The following is a 15,317-nucleotide window of genomic DNA, read 5'->3' as shown; positions in this document are numbered from 1 at the left end:
CAACTGTTCAAAAACACCTTAAAGTATGTCAAGCATCTAGTGTGTAAACCAATATAGTAAATGTCCCAAATAGAACATAGGCAAGATAATTTAATTAATGGAATTCGGAAGACAACACTTAAAATGTTATTTATTCCTAGGCATTTGTCAGTATTTACCCAAAAGTTTTTGCCGTAGAAGTGTTGTGATCCACAAAATCTTTCAATGGAGCATGTATTGCTGGTTTGGAACATTTTCTATCATTTATTATATTGACACCTTTAACTTTGGGGTGGAAATTCAGGTAAATGGAGTCGAGGTCACTGGCTAAAAAACAGTTTCTGATCAAAGCTTGTTAATAACTTTTAAAAGAAACATGCAGGAATCGTCGAATAATGTTGCACATACTCCTGTTTGGTTGAGTTGTAAGTTTTAAAGGAACTCTTGTACATGTAAAGAGTGCATCTGAAAGTAACATTTGATTATGCTCATTTCTTTGTTGAGCTGAAATGACTATATTAAAAAGATCGACTGTTATAATGGTGATTGACCAACAGTTGCTTTTGGAAAATGTTTAGGATAAAACATATCTACCCAACTCTATAAATTCAACTTTATAGGTAATTTCCAATGTATTTTTACAGAAATTTCCTCGGGTCATGCAAGTTGTTTATCGTTAATGTGAAGTCAATAATAAAATTGAAAGGAATTATCAAAATGTAAACCTAATCAGACTTTCACAGGTTCACTCACTATAAATCCTTGGCTAGGCCTAAAGTCAATAAAGTGACATGCACATTTCTTTGTTGTCAAGTTTTTGTGTCGCCTTGAAAAGGTGACATATAGGGGTTACTTATGTCGGCGGCGGCGGCGGCGTCTGTGTCGGCGTCGTTGTCGGCGTCCGCTAAAGCTTGTCCGGAGCATAACTCAGTCACTATAAGTCTGATTGACTTCAAACTTGGTATGCATGCTTCTTTCAATAACCCGAAGTGCAGTGCACAAGGACCGGTACTCTTCAGTTCTTATTTTTTGAGTTATTGCCCTTTGTTAATTTTCATACTTTAATTTTGTCCGGGCCATTTCTCTTCAACTAAAAAAGCTATGGACTTGAAACTTCATAGGATGATAGATCTAATTAAGAAGAAATGCAGTGCACAAGAACCAGTACTCTGCACTTCCTAATTTTTGAGTTATTGCCCTTTGTTAATTTTCATACTTTATTTTTGTCCGGGCCATTTCTCCTAATGTATAAAAGCCATGGACTTGAAACTTCATAGGATGATAGGTCTCATTAAGAAGAAGTGCAGTGCACAAGAACTGGTACTCTGCATTTCTTTTTTTTTGAGTTATTGCCCTTTGTTTATTTTCATACTTAATTTTTGTCCAGGCCATTTCTCTGAAAGTATAAAAATTATGGACTTGAAACTTCATAGGATGATAGATCTCATTAAAAAGAAGTGCAGTGCATAAGAACTGATACTCAGCATTTCTTATTTTTGAGTTATTGCCCTTTGTTGCTTTTATTACTTTATTTTTGTCCTGGTCATTTTTCCTCAAGTATGAAAGCTATGGACTTGAAACATCATAGAATGATAGATCTTATTGATAAGAAGTGCAGTGTCCGGAAACTGCTGCTCTGCACTTATTATTTTGTTAGTTATTGCCCTTTGTTATTTTTTATATTTCATTTTTGTCCTGGCCATTTCCCCTAAACTACATTGTTCACAAGGCGACACATCCGACTCGCGGAGTTCTAGTGATGAGATAGATATACATTTCAAAAGATTGACAATTTAAAGAGTGTAGGACGAAAGCCCCCCGTCTAAAAATGACAAGGTGGACAAAAGCCCCCCCCCATGAAATTTACACATAGGACAAAAGCCCCCCATCAAAAATACAGGTAGGACAAAAGCCCCCCCCCCCCCATCTTTTTTCACTTGCACAGGTGCTCAAATTCATCAAATTTCACCCAAACTTTTAAATAAAAATGAAAAGAATTTGTTTTAATGTTTATTTATAATGTATATATTGAAGTGATAACAAAGTATATGATAACAGATGAAATAATGCATGCATGCGATACTGAATTCATAGCTTTTCATATACACAACAAGGGTCAGAAGAGTAGTAATGTTTAATCACTTTTGTAAAGGGATCAAATTAATATCCTTAGCACTATGTCACCTACATGTGATGTCCATACATATCTTTTAAACACATAAAAAACACAACTTTAATACACTATATGTAAATTTGATCGACCATGGGTGGGGGGGGGGGCTTTTGTCCTACCTTTACTTTTTATGGGGGGGGCTTTTGTCCTATGTGTAAATTTCATGGTGGGGCTTTTGTCCACCTTGTCATTTTTAGACGGGGGGGGGGGGGGGGGGGCTTTCGTCCGGGGGGCTTTTGTCCGTATCCCCAATTTAAACGGTGACTGACTACACATATTTAGGTTAAAATATAAAAACATCATAAAATATATAGACTGTCCTGCTCCTTCAATCAACTGAGTGTTACTAATATTTATAGAAATTTTCTTAGTACTATGTGGGTTTTTGAACATTCTGTAAAAGTACATTATGAAATTTGAAACATATATTGTAATGTTATGTTGACTTTTACCTGTAACATTTACACTTGGATGGGCATAATGCTACTTTAAACTAAATGCATGATGTTGGACAAAATTCTTCATATAAATGTTTTTACCTGCATGGATGCAAGATTACAGGCATATAAGTTCAGATTTTTATTTTGGGTGACAAATTTCACCATGTTTTAAGGAAAATGGTTTTAAATTACAGTTTTCAGGTTTTTCCATATTTTCAACTTGCACCCATGTAAATGTTTACTGTACTGAAAGGAAATTAAAGAAGACACCGGTAATTTCCAAAAATTTATTCGGGTGTAAAATACACTTAAAATATAAAAACATAATCTGATAGCAATATCAAAAGCAAATACATGTAGGTCTTCAAAACTGATCTATATATTCTATGTAATAATGATAAGAATACACCCTCGCCATTATTTCCTTTCTTTATTGTAATGAAGTTAAAGATAAGTAATGACACCCAATACCCAATAAATGTAACAAATAGTAATAACTGCATTCAAGCTTAACAAACAAAATACAAGAAAAAAAGGTTTACAATCAGGTTGCATAGTTATTCAGTACAACAAATTAGAAAGGTGATTAACCAAGTTTTATAATAAAACTTGGGAATATCACCTTTGTGTAGGGCACCTGCTACAATAGGATACAAAATCAATTTCCCGTTTTACCTGGTAAAATCTGACACCTTCATTTCCTGCTTCCCCATACTACACAGTCTATATAGATTGTGATTTATTTGAAACATGAACCATAAATGCCAGTTTGCAAATAAAAAACATTTACATTTCAAAATAACAAATTTGGAATTGCAATAAAGGAACAGTTGTTGAAAGCTCTGTCGAGATTGATATATATTTTATAATACTATGTGATAAATGATAAAGGATTTTTCTTTCCTCATAAAGTAACACAATATACAAGGTCATTTATCAAGTGTTCCCATCTTCATTGCATAGTAAGCTGCATCACCTCTGGTTGATTGCTGAAAAATCAAGTCAATATTATATTACACTACATATTACATAAGATAAGTACATGATACAATAATAATACGGTTTTAAATAACATTCCATGTGTGAAGATATAAACAAACCTCATCAGTGGTTGATGAGATATGATGTTGCATGCAAAACTTTAACCACAGTGTTTAGCCGATGCCTGGGTTTGAAGGATAACCCTTCTATTCTTTGAAATGTCCAGTTAAAATATATCAAAATAAATAATCATATTGCTATGCATCATGAATATGGCAATGTACTTTTTGACAAGACTTGACTTGCTTACAGTATAGTAGTTAAATACCTGGTTAATTTCTTTGTGTCTGTCCTTGCTGACAATTTCTTCAATAATTTCACCATCACCTCTCACCAATCTACCAAAAGACAATAGAAATTGAGACTCTATCTACATGTAATTTGAAACCTAGTTATTACATTTTTAAATAAAGCTCTGTGATGTTAACGATTAATTAAAGATGCTGTTCCAATTGCAGTTTCCTTTTTGTTTTTATAAAAGATATTTTTACATAAAAACTGCAACCCATCGAATATAGTAACAAGACATCCATGATGGCACTGTATCCCTCACACAAGTGTAAAGGCTCAAAATAACAGAGGACTGATGATATTGTTAACTAGATGAAAGATAGGCATTATGTCAAAAGCTAGGTCAACTGCTATCAAAGTTCAAATCTGCATCTGGAACTGTTCATGTTGTAAAAATTTCATACACAGAGCTCCAGCTACAAAAAGTAGGTCAGTGGGTCAAATTCTAGGTCAACTGATATCAAAGTTCAAATCTGCTCCTGAATCTGTCAGCAGTAAATCAATTTTCAATGCTGTAGCTTTCAATACAAAAAGTAGGTCAATATGTCAAAATCTAGGTCAAAAATTGAACTTAAAATTAAACCGCAATGCTATAATTTGAACAAACGTGGAAGAGGTCCACAAGACAATCTTTCATGCCAAATATTATATATATCACATTTATAGTCTTCATGACTTTTGAGAAATAGGAATTTCTAAGTTAGACTCCTCAATATGTTAAAAGAAATCTACAAAAAGATCCTAGAATACTTGACCTGTTTCTCCCAGTTTCTGGATCGTACACTCTGCGTATTGTGTTCTGCTTTTTTTCCCATTCCTCTTTGGTCATTGGTCTCATCGCAGCTGCACGTGCCTGGGCTTCACGGTTCTCTGAAATACAGCTTAACAATGAAAAAATTGTCAAAGTAGATAAAAAGAGGTAGAGCTTCAAGAAAGCAATATACATGATTGAAAATATAAGACCAAGAATCTGATACATTGTATTTGATTCTAATAAAAGTAATTGATGAGAAGTTTTCTTATTGTTTGGATACAATGAAGTACCGTATGACACAACGTACTACAAGTTTTTATCATTGTATGGAATGATTTATAGAATATTCCAGAAAAAATCCAGTGTTTCAAGTAAATCATCAATATCACTTCAATAAAGTTCAATTTTGATTTCTTAAAATAATCACCTCAAGGGATGACTTCTTGCCTACTAGTTAACATGCCTTTTTTTCTTGCGAAAAGAAAATAAGATGTTAATAAAAAAATTTCTATGAGTATAATTGAAATCAAAACTTTTCTCGGTCTTGAATAATACCTATTACCGTCTTGAACACTGCCTGACGTAGAAGCAGGAGATGGCCCAGCTAGGTTTGATTTTTCTCCTTTTGCTTTCTTCTTCATCTTTTTCTTTAACTTCTTCTTCTTTCTTTTCTTTTCCTTTCTTTTTCTCTCTCTTGACGATGATGATGATGAGGACGTTGATGATGAAGAAGAAGAAGAAGAAGAACTTGTTGAGGACGAACTTGAAGATCTGTGATGAAGAAACAAAATGTGATAAAATAATGTTCTACAGCTTATTCAAGCTTCATTACCTACTAGGCTTCGTATTATGATCCCATAGGCATGTATTAGTAGATAATTACCTTCAGTAGTTTTGAAGATTAAACAAGAATTTTCTCAGATCACAAAGAGCTATTTAATTAACTACATGTATTTCAATCAAAATCTATGCTAGATTTATTGGGCTTAGACAGTGACCTTTGATACATGTATTAAATTTTAAGTGAATTCAGTTGTTTTGTAGATCGATGTTGCATGCAAAACTTAAACCAAAGAACAATAAAAGCAAATGCTGTAACAGTTGAAATACGCATATATAAGAGAAAATTTAAACGAGATTTCAGAGAGAACGGACAAAGTGAACAAAATCATAAAATGATATTATAATTGCCACATTTGGAACCAATCAATTACAAATATTACTTTTGTGATTGGAAATAATTTATTGGAAATAAATCAAACTATTGATAACTAATCTAATAAATATCTTTCTATAGAGTAACAATAAATCTTTAATAAATTACAAAACAAAACTTCTGTTTGTGAACAACTAGTTGCCTTCATTTTTTTATAAAGGTACTGATAACTTTGGCACATGCCAGAGCAGAGATACATTGCAATCACCCTTAGGATTTCATGATAAATCACAACAAAACTGACCTGCACCGTCCATGATTGAACTCGCGTCGCCTTAATGACAGTACAACGTTTTACCTATTGACATAACAGAAATATAAACTGTAAACTTATTTTTTAAAGGTACCTTCTTCTTTTGTGTTCTTTTCTGTGTTTCCGTTTCTTGTGGCTCTGCTCGCTTGATTCTCGTCTTTCTTTCTTTTTATTTCCAGACTCTGATCTTTCGCGTTTGCGATCTGACGACTTTCTTCTTTCTCTAGACCTGGATTTACTCCTCTTTCTTTTCGTCATAATGTCTGTATTCAATGTCAAGTTAAACTCGAACAATTACTTGAAATATTTATAAAATTGTAAAATGTTAATTCATGGAGGCTGACATGTTGATTTATCAATAGTCACAATTCATTTTAAACGAAATTATTTCCAATAACGGATTTTCGGCGGTAGACGCACATCGGCAAAATTACCCCCAAAAAGTAGATATTGAAAATAAATAAAACAAATAATTCAAGTCATTGGATTATCAACATAAGCACAAAGTTATTATAGGCCATCGATTTTTTTTTCCTTTTTTGAGTGTGACATGGGACCTGTGCACACTGCACAGAAAACCTAAAACACAATAAAATCCATACACAAAAATATAACATTTACAATGTTCAGAAAACAAATTTCAGTTTCAATTAATTAATGAAACATATATTAAATATCACCCAGGATCTTAATATATATTTGAAAATAACTTAAAAAAAAAATTAACTTAATGTTATAAAATTTGATATTTTATGAAATAAAATCGCAGGCTTCAGTTGAGATTTAGATTCATAATAAAAGTTCATTCTAAAATTTTCTCATATATTTTTAATACACCGTCATAACTAAAATGACATATAGGAACATATATCATAGATATATGCATGCACGGGAAATATTCATAGGCTGTGTCGGATATGTCCATCAATTCCCGCTTATAAGAGTGAGTAGAGGAAAGATCCGATACAGTAACAAAGCAGACGAGACATAATTGTCAAAATAACGCATGCGCACAAAATAGCTATAATTTTCCCGCGCCTTGAACACAAATTAATGTCAAAACTACATGTGTAATAGATAAACGGCCAGTAACTGTCTAAAATACCGAAACTTGTCCGTATAACATCTATACAGTAAATTCTTAAAATTTTCCACTTGTCGTACAACATGCATTTTGTGAAAAGACTTTGTAGACCTGTGTTGACTGTCGTGTCTCAACAGCTGTTATCAACGAAATTCAAAAATTAGATGTATTAGAATTTCAATCATGATATCACTTATAACTGAAAAAAATAGTGAGGATTTCCTGCGAAAATATTGAAATTGTATTCAAAGTATTGTTAAGTGAAACCTGTCATCGTTGGAGGACCGGTAATTTATCATTTGAGGAGCGAATGAAAGCTATCAAACATTTGGATAAAAAGAAATATTGGAAGTCAGCAACACTTGTTAATTTAGACATTTCAAAACAAAATATTTCAATTCATTTTTCACTTTAATAATGTCAATCTTATCAAAATATTGCATGGGAAAAATAAAATAAATATAATATCTAAGCCGGGACATACGTCATTTTATATCTTAGATTAAAGCCAGAACGCTTTTTAAATGTTCTTTTCAGTAGTTAGAACTACGTTTACAATAAATGTTCTGTAATCAAATTGTGAGTTTTGCCTAAGATTTTTCAAGATTTATTCAATACTGCCATGTTTCATAAGAACATGCATGTGACATAAAATACAAAATTGGGAACATGTAAAACCACATTTATTAGCAGCATCATAAATTATTCTTGAACATTTTTCAGTTAAGTCATTAACAATAACTTCACTATAATTTTTCTAATATATACATGTAAGTCAGACAGATATACATGAATATCATCTATGACATCATTCTCAAATTCTTTCATAAATTTTGGAGCTCTTCTTTTAACCCACATAGATTTAACGCCTTGATCCTCATCAACAATTTCTACATCTTTATATATAACATTTGACAAACTTGAAATAGAATTGCGTGAGTCAATGCAAAATTCAATAGGGCGATGTACATCTGAATTCAGATCATAGTCCAGTAACCAACGAATTATTCTTTTCGACAGTCTCAATTCTTTGGGTCAATTCATTGAATACTCTTCAATTATTGCACAAGATGGCCGCATGGGAAGAAGTTTCTGTAGCGAAAAATGAAAAACGCCGGGAGCTTGTTCTACAGGGAAAGACAATTAGTGAAAGAATAGACAAGAAAGGTCTTGATACTAATATATTCAAATTGACCACCCTTAATTACCTTGAAATATCAGGAACTACGCTGTCAAGTCTGGAATCTGGTGTCGGCGAATTGACCAGCTTGACATCACTGCTGTTGTGCAATAACAAGTTGACATCTCTTCCAGCAGACATTGGCAAACTTGTGAAATTGAAGATACTCAATCTTTCAAATAACCATTTAGAGAATATACCTCCTGAAATAAGTACGCTGTCAGAGTTGGATACTTTGAATGTTAGCATGAACAGATTGACAGAAATTCCCTCAGTAGAAAAATTGAAGTGTCTTCATGTATTTAACGCAGCAAACAACAAACTAACATCCCTCCCTGAGGGTCTCTTTGATTCAGAGCTTGTCCATCTAAGTCAGATTTTAGCGAGTGATAATGAAATCACAGATTTAGCACCAGAAGTTTCAGACTTGCCACATTTAAATGTTTTAGATCTTTCTAATAACAAATTAACTGTTGTATCCACATCATTGAGTATATGCCCGAAACTGAAGGATTTGAATCTTAAAGGTAACAAACTGAAGGATAGAAGGTTTGGTAAAATGGTTGAGCAATGTCAAACCAAAGCCTGTTTGGAATATCTCCATAATCAATGGAAAAAGGAAAACCAGAAAGCTGGTAAAGGTGCTAAAGATAATGAGAAGAAAAAGAAGAAGAAAGGCAAAAAGAATGAGGAGACTGAAGATGTAGAAAAAGATTCAATATCTGTAAAATCTTACCCGAAGGATGACACTGGAGTTGAAATAAAGGTGTTACCAGCTGTTTCAAGTGTGCGTCCATACATAGTGTGCTGTGTGATAAGAAATCTTGATCTTTCCAGCAAGTTCAAAGAATTTATAACATTACAGGTAGATTTATAACTAACAAGTCTGTAGAATTTTTATGTTTGACTGTTGAAAATTTATACCATTCATTTAAATGTTCAATAAAATACTGTCAAAGTTTAAAGCAACATAGTTAAGTCATAAATGAAATATAATTTATAATTTGTTAATGTAAATTCATTTAAATAAAGAATTGTCATGTACTAATGTGAAGTTTTTAGTATTTTTTAAAAGAAACTTTTCAGAGATTATTTCATAATTTGGCTAGCCCATAATTTGGTTTATTGAATGTGCATTACTTAAAATTAGATGGATTGAATTTGAAATTTTTAAAGTTATTATTTCTATTTATTATTAGTTCTTATGAAGATACATGTAAATTGTAATTTACCTAGACAATAACATGATTAAAAAGTCTGTAGTTTAAATACTTTCATTGCAGACAAAACTTCATGATACAGTGTGCCAGAAGCGACAGGCAGCAACAATTGCAACACATGACCTGAAAAATGTCAAATTACCATTGACATACAATGCAATGTATCCTCAACTGTTAAAGGTATACACTACACAGTAGATTAAACCTCCTCCTGTATAAAGATGAATAGTTGCTTTATAACATTAAAAAAATTGAGAGATATCTTTTTTTTCATACCTTTTTACAGTCTGCGAAAAATAGACATAGCCCAAGCCCCAGTCTAGTAAAATTCTGTTTGGGATAGCATAAAATGTAGGGCGCTTAGTCCAACAGTCTAGCAATGTTTTGAGATCCACAAAAATACATATGCAATGACTTAGGGAAATGTTGATTTTTTTTAAGGTATTACTATTAGCCCAAAATTTTCCAGATTGATTATTATATAGAATCATTTACACCTGTTGTATTTATAATGACCAAGAGGGATACACATATTGATTTTTTTTTTTTTTGGATAAGCTACGACGCCATAAGCTAAATGAAATCATTGACCCTTGAGTTTCAGTCTACTGTAAACCTTGTCTAAGAATATCAGGATAAATGTTAATCAAGTGATATCACTTTGCATTATTTTCTCCAGATTTAAGTAAATTGGCATCAAACTTTGTTAGAGTTTTTGGGCTAGTTAAAATTGGTTTGGGCTATATGATATTTTGATGGACAAAGCCTGAATGTCTATGACCATAAGAAGTTTTTCGTGCAGACTGTTTTTAGTCACAGCCTTACAGGGTATTATTTTAGTGACAGATATATAGTTAATTCTGTTATATTTTCATATTAACATACTATACTAACATACTCAATTTTTTTCCAATATTATGAATATATACATTTCTTAAATCATTTTAAGAACTATGCATATAGTTTTCTCAAACCTAAATTTGTTTTTAAGTTTTATTTAACTTGTCTGAACATGATGTAAAAATTTAGAATTTTTGATGGATAAAGGTTTTGTTTTGTGCTGCAGATTGTACCATTGTTCAAACATAAGGAAGTCTCTGGAGAGAAGTTAGTTGAAGATTTAAGAAAAGAGGCTGAAGAATTAAGAAAGGAAAAGAAGAGGAACACTTTTTCTGGAATACACAAGTATGCACTCATTTAATTAACCAATGTAGAACTGGTATTTGCTATATGAACTAAGTAACTAGAGTTGCATTTGTGACAGGAAAACAAAACATGTAAGATCTTATTCATCAATAATGTCTCAGAAGTTAGTGAAAATTTAGGATTATTGTAATGAGATTTAGTTTTCTTGAAGTGAAATTCGGGATGAGCTGTATTGGTGGTTGCAACTATGGTGTTCAGCGTAACAATTGTCTGTGTAAATGTTTTAGTCAATTGTACTTCAAATTTTTTTTTGTTACTTTGTGAATGTATACTAATCTGACCTTTTTAATGACCAACAGAGGTAAATAGACAATAACTTTTAAACATATTATCATGAAGCAATGGTTGTTCTCCTTGTTAATATGCATCAGTAGTATGTGTAATAAATAATTCAGATGTTAAAGACTTTCATAATGCATAATTCTACATGCATGACATATAAACTAAGGTCTGATTTTATTTTTATTTTACTTTACAGGTATTTGGATCTATTGGCAGACAAAACTCAATACCCTTGCCTGGTTGACAAAGAAGCTATCGTTATTTCATTCCCACCAATAACTAACAGCGATAAAACTAAGGTGAGTGAAAACAGTTTTATTATACATGTAAAAATATTATGCTTGTATTTTTGTGTCGCCTCTACGGAGTAGTGGCGACATATAGGGATCACTTCTCCGTCGTCTGTCTGTCTGTCTGTCCGTCCGTCCGTCACAAAACTTGTCCGGACTACCCCTCATAAACTACTGGTGCAATTTCATTCAAACTTTACAGGAATGATCAGTATCAAGTCTAGTTGTGCATATTGTCAGCATTTTCCGGTTCAATGATTTTTGTCAGAGTTATGGCCCTTTAATAATTTTTAATTTTAAAAGTTGTCCGGACTACTTCTCTTATACCACTAATGCAATTTCAATGAAACTTTACAGGATTGATCTGTAGCTCAAGTCCTTCCGCATATTGCAAGGGTTTTCCGGTTGAATGATTTTTGGCCGAGTTATGGCCCTTTGATAAAAAGGTGTTTTTTTCTGTGTGTTGCCAGATACACAATAGCTTGTCCGGACTACTCCTCATAAACTACTGGTGCAATTTCATCCAAATTTTACAGGAATGATCAGTACCAAGTGTAGTTGTGCATATTGTCAGCATTTTCCGGTTCAATGATTTTTGTCAGAGTTATGGCCCTTTAATAATTTTTATTTTTAAAGTTTGTCCGGACTAGTTCTCTTATACCACTTATGCAATTTCAATGAAACTTTACAGGATTGATCTGTAGCTCAAGTCCTTGCGCATATTGCACGGGTTTTCCGGTTGAATGATTTTTGGCTGAGTTATGGCCCTTTGATAAAAAGGTGTTTTTTTCTGTGTGTTGCCAGATACGCAAAAGCTTGTCCGGACTACTCCTCAAAAGCTACTGGTGCAATTTTATCCAAACTTTACATGATTGATCAGTACCAAGTCTAGTTGTGCACTGTCCGTCTGTCTGTCCGTCTGTCACAAAATTTGTCCCAACATGAAATTGGCCATTATGAGGCGACACATGTGATTACTGATCGCTCTTGTATATTCTTAACATTATGTTATATATTACATATGAATATTTTTGGTCTTGTTAAGTTTCAATGGTTTAAGTCAACATGACTATAGATTTCAAAATTTCATCATTTGCTTGGATATTATATCCCTTGCTCTAGAATCCCGAGACAATATTTTGAGCTTTTAAATATTGAAAACATGGTGCAGTATAAGCTTATCATAGCTGGACTTTGTTACATACATGTAATATTAAATCAGAGATATTTTTGTAGACAATGTTTCACAGTCAACATTTTTTACTTATTTGAGAGGTGAAAATTTCTATTGATTTTACTAAAATGTTGACAAAGAAAAGTTTCTAACTCTATAAATTTTTATAATATAGATCTGTATGGAGACCACAGATATACTGGTTGAAGTAACGAGCTCCACAAGTCTCGACACTTGTAAAAAGATCATGGATGAGTTGCTCTATAAAATGTTAGCTGCCGGAATAGCCAGTAAAACCATACCAAAGGCAGCTGGTGCCACGGCCAAGGGAGGCGACTCTGAAAGTGAGGACAGCGACGAGGGAGTGGTGTTCCAGAACCTGAGGTTGACCTCGGCAATTAAGACGCTGATTGTCGAGCAGGTCAAAGTCGTAGATTCAGAGGATACGTTAAAAGTGCTGTACCCATCAAGAACTGATCTTTCCTCGGATTTGATTGAGGTTGTACGTGAATAAAACAAATAGGAAAATCAAAATTAAACATGAAACAGTAATAATGGAAAAGAACTACTTCTTTGGTTAAGACTTATTAAGGTTATCATTTATTTCAATGTAATCTTGAATACAAGAATTTTCAAATGAATGCTAAGATGCATATATACATGTTATTGGTAAAATATTGATTGTTGTAATAACTATTGTAATGCAAAAACTTCCCACTTTTACAAACCCATAACTTGTAAACATTGAACTGTTAATGTGCTATTAAAGTAAAAGAGCTTTTTTTTGGGTTTGGTTAATATTTCCATTCTGCTGCACATCTCTCCTAAATTCATTGAAGGATATTTATGTTTAAAATATAATGATTGTCACATTTTGAGGACATGCAGACAGGCAATCTCAGTGTCTTAAGCTGCACAATTTCTGGACAAATTCCATATTGGTTCTTAACTTCTAAATCTCTTTAACCCATAAATCCCAGTCTTTTGTGAATGGGTCCAGGGAACTTTAGGCACGGTATTGCCATTATTTATAAATATAGGCAGACCTATATCATAGTAATCATACTGTTAAAATTTAGCTACTAAATGGGGAAAAGGTTGAAATAATGTGTTGGAAATGCCTTGATTAATAACCTTATTAGATAAAGTCCAGAAGCTTTTATGTTTCAAGTCCTTGACAATTATGTGAGTAATTGCAATTCGATTTTGAAGTTTTCAAGTAAATTTCACTTATTTTACCAATTGAAGATTTCTATGAATATAAATTTTTATCATGTATCCAAGAAATTTTACAGAACTTAAAATTAGAAATTCATAAATATTTAATTTCAAAGATGTTAATTTTGCTAAATTTTGACCTCACAAAAATATCTGCTACTAAAAATTTTATGTTAGTGATTTTTTTTTCAACTGAAATTGTATGTATGTCGTATTATTCCTACAACTTGCTATGTGTCGGTCTTTAAAATAAATTCTTCTGCAATATCACAATTTTATTTTATGTTGTTTTTTCCCAAATAAATATTGCTATAAAGCTGACACTTTGGCAAGCATTCAAATGAAAAGTGTATTAAAGAATTACAAGATGGTTCATTGTGATATGCCTATTTATAAACTTTCATTTTAATGACTTTGTGAATACCATTGCATCTCGGGGAAAGTTAAATAAAGAAAGCCTTAATAAAATCAAATAATCCTAAATTTAGAATTTAGCTTTAAGCAGTAACATGACTGGATGGGATTGGTTATCTTGACCTTCGACATATTGACTTTTAAATAGGCATGTCATGCAGAGCTAGATGTATCTAAATAATTATCAAGTTTTCAAATAAGTTATTTACCATGAACAAAAACTACATGAAAATATTCAACGTGTTACTTGATCTTGACCTGTAAACCCGGGTAGAAATTAATCAGTGCATCTATGTACAAAAATTGAACTCCCGCAGTTGAGGCATTTTGATTTAATGGTCAGTTTTAGTTTTGTAATTACAGTGACCTTTCAGTTTGACCTGAAAATGAGTAAGGATCAATGTACATATTTAAACCAAGTTGAAGCCGATTGGTTAATGCTCTTTGATTTAACCTTTACTTTTTGACCTGAAAATGTGTGTGGCAGGTGGAATTCATCTAGGTACACCCTTGACATATAAAGTTCTGAATGCTCTAGCTTTGTAAGTATAGAAGCTAATGGCCATACTGTATATGAAAACTTAACCAAAGCCAACATATAAGCTCAAGAATTTTCTTTGAAAAGTGGAGCTAAAACCCATCCGTTATATGCAGTACAGTAACTGTATTACATATTCTTCATCCTCTGCTAAACACTACTTTTTTCCCTCAAAAATGTTGCCACTTACATTACTGGACAATTACTAACCAAGTGAAACTATAACAAATTATTTTCTTTTTTTTTCAGTATTTTATTTTACCACAAATAAAAATTCATTATAGAAGTTACATAGAATTTAATACAATACAAAAATCACTTAAAATGTCAATTTTACTTGGAGCATTCTAAAACAAATACTTCACTATATGTGTATAACGACCGCTCATGAGAAAACAGTCAAATGTATATATATTCATACTACAGTCTAAGAGCAAAACCTTTATATCTTGTTTCTTTACTCCAAAAATAACTGTTTTGCTCTAAACACTTGACACTTTTTTGGATAAAACTTCTGAGATTCCTTTCAGAAAGTAAGCTGCACTAAAAATACACGGGCTAACA

The 15,317-nt window shown here is 32.4% G+C and overlaps 2 protein-coding genes across 2 annotated transcripts; one reads left to right on the top strand and one right to left on the bottom strand.

Moving 5' to 3' along the window:
* Positions 1–2,865: 2,865 nt before the first annotated feature.
* LOC132722372 (ADP-ribosylation factor-like protein 6-interacting protein 4) lies at positions 2,866–6,564 on the bottom strand. Its single transcript, XM_060706867.1, has 5 exons — positions 6,242–6,564; positions 5,241–5,449; positions 4,680–4,794; positions 3,902–3,971; positions 2,866–3,581 (listed from the first exon to the last, which is right to left on the bottom strand). The coding sequence occupies exons 1-5, from the start codon at positions 6,403–6,405 to the stop codon at positions 3,522–3,524; spliced, it is 618 nt and encodes a 205-aa protein (XP_060562850.1). The 5' UTR covers positions 6,406–6,564; the 3' UTR covers positions 2,866–3,521.
* Positions 6,565–8,276: 1,712 nt separating this feature from the next.
* On the top strand, positions 8,277–14,074 carry LOC132722371 (leucine-rich repeat-containing protein 47-like). The gene is made up of 5 exons (XM_060706866.1): positions 8,277–9,276; positions 9,695–9,811; positions 10,698–10,816; positions 11,316–11,418; positions 12,759–14,074. Exons 1-5 carry the CDS (start codon positions 8,302–8,304, stop codon positions 13,095–13,097), a joined length of 1,653 nt encoding a protein of 550 aa, XP_060562849.1. The 5' UTR covers positions 8,277–8,301; the 3' UTR covers positions 13,098–14,074.
* The last annotated feature ends 1,243 nt before the right edge of the window (positions 14,075–15,317 follow it).

Source organism: Ruditapes philippinarum, unplaced genomic scaffold (genome assembly GCF_026571515.1).
Source record: "Ruditapes philippinarum isolate M1 unplaced genomic scaffold, ASM2657151v2 ctg2596_1_1_1_1, whole genome shotgun sequence".
In the NCBI taxonomy this organism is placed as follows: Eukaryota; Metazoa; Mollusca; class Bivalvia; order Venerida; family Veneridae; genus Ruditapes; species Ruditapes philippinarum.
This window is presented reverse-complemented; position numbering and strand designations above follow the sequence as displayed.